Source organism: Epinephelus moara, chromosome 3 (assembly GCF_006386435.1).
Source record: "Epinephelus moara isolate mb chromosome 3, YSFRI_EMoa_1.0, whole genome shotgun sequence".
In the NCBI taxonomy this organism is placed as follows: Eukaryota; Metazoa; Chordata; class Actinopteri; order Perciformes; family Serranidae; genus Epinephelus; species Epinephelus moara.
Window position 1 is genome coordinate 501,618 of NC_065508.1, and position 4,036 is coordinate 505,653.

At 48.0% G+C, this 4,036-nt stretch overlaps 1 protein-coding gene across 1 annotated transcript in view; it reads right to left on the minus strand.

Annotated features, from left to right (window-relative positions):
• The window catches only part of chm (CHM Rab escort protein), a 25,442-nt gene extending 24,776 nt beyond the window's left edge, over positions 1-666 (minus strand). Inside the window, exon 1 of the mRNA XM_050037537.1 lies at positions 584-666. Within this exon, the coding sequence (XP_049893494.1) occupies positions 584-635 (52 nt within the window). The 5' untranslated portion in view covers positions 636-666. The remainder of the gene's footprint in view (positions 1-583) is intronic.
• Positions 667-4,036: the final 3,370 nt, after the last annotated feature.

Below are 4,036 nucleotides of genomic sequence, written 5' to 3' on the forward strand. Positions count from 1 at the left end.
TAACGTTAGCATCAGGCTAAAGCTCTGAGTGACACAACATGATGTATATAGATCTAATGAGTCTAACGTTAGCATCAGACTAAAGCTCTGAGTGACACAGTGACACAACATGATGTATACAGATCTAATGAGGCTAACGTTAGCATCAGGCTAAAGCTCTGAGTGACACAGTGGCACAGCATGATGTATACAGATCTAATGAGGCTAACGTTAGCATCAGGCTAAAGCTCTGAGTGACACAGTGACACAACATGATGTATACAGATCTAATGAGGCTAACGTTAGCTCCGTTGCTAACATGAACAAACAGCAGCTGTGATGTTTTTGTACGTTTGTTGTTGCAGCAGCTGACTCACACACATACATACACACACCAGCATGGGCGTTAGCTGCTAGCCGCTGTCATTTAGAATGAATGGACCGTTAGCCGCGAGCTAACCCCAGCCTGTGTCCCCGTTTCGGACGGGTTTAAACCAGGATTCCGGGATGTTTCGGGACCGAACAGCCGCGAGACCGATCAGGGACACGTTCAGATACACGAACCGGGTCATAATATGTGATAAAACCTCAGGTGTGACTGTACCTGTCCCCAGAATGACGACGTCAAAATCAGACGGCAGATCCTCGGCGGCCATGTTGTTAGCAGGGAAACACAGAGTCACGTGACAGGAGGAGTGTTTTTTTTTTTTTTTTACTGATCAGTCAATAATTAAAATACATCAAATATTCACATTTAACACGCATTATGTAAAATATATATTTGCAATATAGATGAATCTTTTTGTAAATATAGTGATAGTTATTGTTTGTATGTTTGCTTTATGTTCATTACTTTCTTTACTGTTGTAGATTAATACTTAAGATATCAGAATTATGAGACGTGGAATTATGTTTTACTAATAACACAAAACCAAAAGCTAAACAAACCACAATATGTTTTATATTTCAGATCCTACAGTGGTCACAGTCAGACTAGTCTGAGTGGGCGGAAGTTCTCTGCATAGATCAGCCTCTCATTGGGCGGAACGAGCCACCGCTGAAGTCCCGCCCTACCACCTCCGGTTGTGTAGCAGTTTTCAACCGTTTTCAACACGTCCTTTACTAACTTTTGCAGTGTTTGATCTTGCGGGGATTTAGCCATTTTTCTGCCATGGTTCACGTCCTGTAGGTGATATTTTTGTGGGCGTGTTACACCAAAACCTGTTTCTCCCCGGCAATATTTTTGCAAGCGCACCGTTGCTGTGGCACCGCCCAGAACGATTGTGATCGGTTGAAAGAAATACAAGCAGCTGGGGTTTTTTTTTCTCCAATCTTAAAATGTGAGTCGGCCCAGCCAGGTCTGGTGAGCGAGACTACAGTCAGACTAGTGACTTGTTTCAGTCAACAGCTGTGACTCGTCAGAGGTGAGTCTGTGAGGATGTCTCACCTGCTGATCCATATCACAGCATGAACCGCTCTGACAGTCCATCATCACTGTAACATGAAGGTCAGTCTGTCCAAAACTTTAACCGTCTCTTCAGTCGCAGCCTCAGGAACCGTCAAACTGTGATGAGACACGAGGACGCACAGAGAGGACGACAGGAGCTACCTCTGCAGACGATGACCTCATCACAGTCACCAGCCTCAGGAACATCCAACTAGGATCCCCGGTACGTGTGTCACAGATGGATGGATGAATGGATGGATGGACGGACGGACGGATGGACGGACGGACGGACGGACGATGGATGGATGAACGATGGATGGACGATGGATGGACGGATGGATGGATGGATGGATGGATGGATGGACGGACGGACGGACGGACGATGGATGGATGAACGATGATGGATGGACGGACGGACGGACGGACGATGGATGGATGAACGATGGATGGACGATGGATGGACGGACGATGGATGGATGGACGGATGGACGAACGGACGATGGATGGATGGATGGACGGACAGACAGACGATGGATGGATGGATAGATGGATGATGGATGGATGGATGATGGATGGATGGATGGTTTGATGGATGGATGGACGGACGGACGGACGGACGATGGATGGTTTGATGGATGGATGGACAGACGAACGGACGATGGATGGATAGATGGGTGGATGGATGGACGGACGGACGGACGGACGGACGGACGGATGGACGATGGATGATGGATGGATGGATGGACGATGGATGATGGATGGATGGATGGATGGTTTGATGGATGGATGGATGGATGGATGGATGGATGGATGGATGGATGGATGGATGGACGATGGATGGATGGATGATGGATGGATGATGGATGGATGGATGGATGGATGGATGGATGGATGGATTGATGGATGATGGATGGATGATGGATGGATGGATGGATGGATGGATGATGGATGGATGGATGGATGGACGATGGATGGATGGATGGATGGATGGACGGACGGACGGACGGATGGACGGACGATGGATGGTTTGATGGATGGTTTGATGGATGGATGGACGGACGGACGAACGGACGATGGATGGATAGATGGGTGGATGGATGGACGGACGGACGGACGGACGGACGGACGGATGGACGATGGATGATGGATGGATGGATGGACGATGGATGATGGATGGATGGATGGATGGATGGATGGACGATGGATGATGGATGGATGGATGGATGGACGATGGATGGATGGATGGATGGATGGTTTGATGGATGGATGGATGGATGGATGGATGGATGGATGGATGGATGGACGATGGATGGATGATGGATGGATGATGGATGATGGATGGTTGGATGATGGATGGATGGATGGATGATGGATGGATGGATGGATGGATGGATGGATGGATGGATGATGGATGGATGATGGATGATGGACGATGGATGGATGGATGGATGATGGATGGATGGATGGATGATGGATGGATGGATGGATGGATGGACGATGGATGGATGGATGATGGATGGATGGATGGATGGTTTGATGGATGGATGGATGGATGATGGATGGACGATGGATGGATGGATGGTTTGATGGATGGATGGATGGATGGATGGATGGATGGATGGATGGATGGATGATGGATGGACAATGGATGGATGGATGGATGGATGATGGATGGATGGATGATGGATGGATGGATGGATGGATGATGGATGGACAATGGATGGATGGATGGATGGATGGATGATGGATGGACGATGGATGGATGGATGGATGGATGGATGGATGATGGATGGACGATGGATGGATGGATGGATGGATGATGGATGGATGGATGGATGGATGATGGATGGACAATGGATGGATGGATGGATGGATGGATGATGGATGGACGATGGATGGATGGATGGATGGATGGATGGATGATGGATGGACGATGGATGGATGGATGGATGGATGATGGATGGATGGATGGATGGATGATGGATGGATGGAAGGATGGATGGATGATGGATGGATGGACGATGGATGGAAGGATGGATGGACGGATGGATGGATGGATGGATGATGGATGGATGATGGATGGATGATGGATGGATGGATGGATGATGGATGGATGGATGGATGATGGATGGAAGGATGGATGGATGATGGATGATGGATGATGGATGGACGATGGATGGATGGACGGACGGACGGACGGACGGACGGACGGACGGACGGATGTACGATGGATGATGGATGGATGGTTTGATGGATGGATGGATGGATGGATGGATGGATGGACGATGGATGGATGGATGATGGATGGACAATGGATGGAAGGATGGATGGATGGATGGATGGATGGATGATGGATGGACGATGGATGGAAGGATGGATGGATGATGGATGGACGATGGATGGATGGATGATGGATGGATGGATGGATGGATGATGGATGGACGATGGATGGATGGATGGATGGATGATGGATGGAAGGATGAATTAGTGATTTTTTGATCTGTGTAAATTTTCTTCTGAAAAATGTTTTTAAAGAATGTGACAGAAAAAAGTTAAATAAGTGATAATTAGTCAGGTAGTCTCGCCACCAGACAATCAGAGATCTCCGCT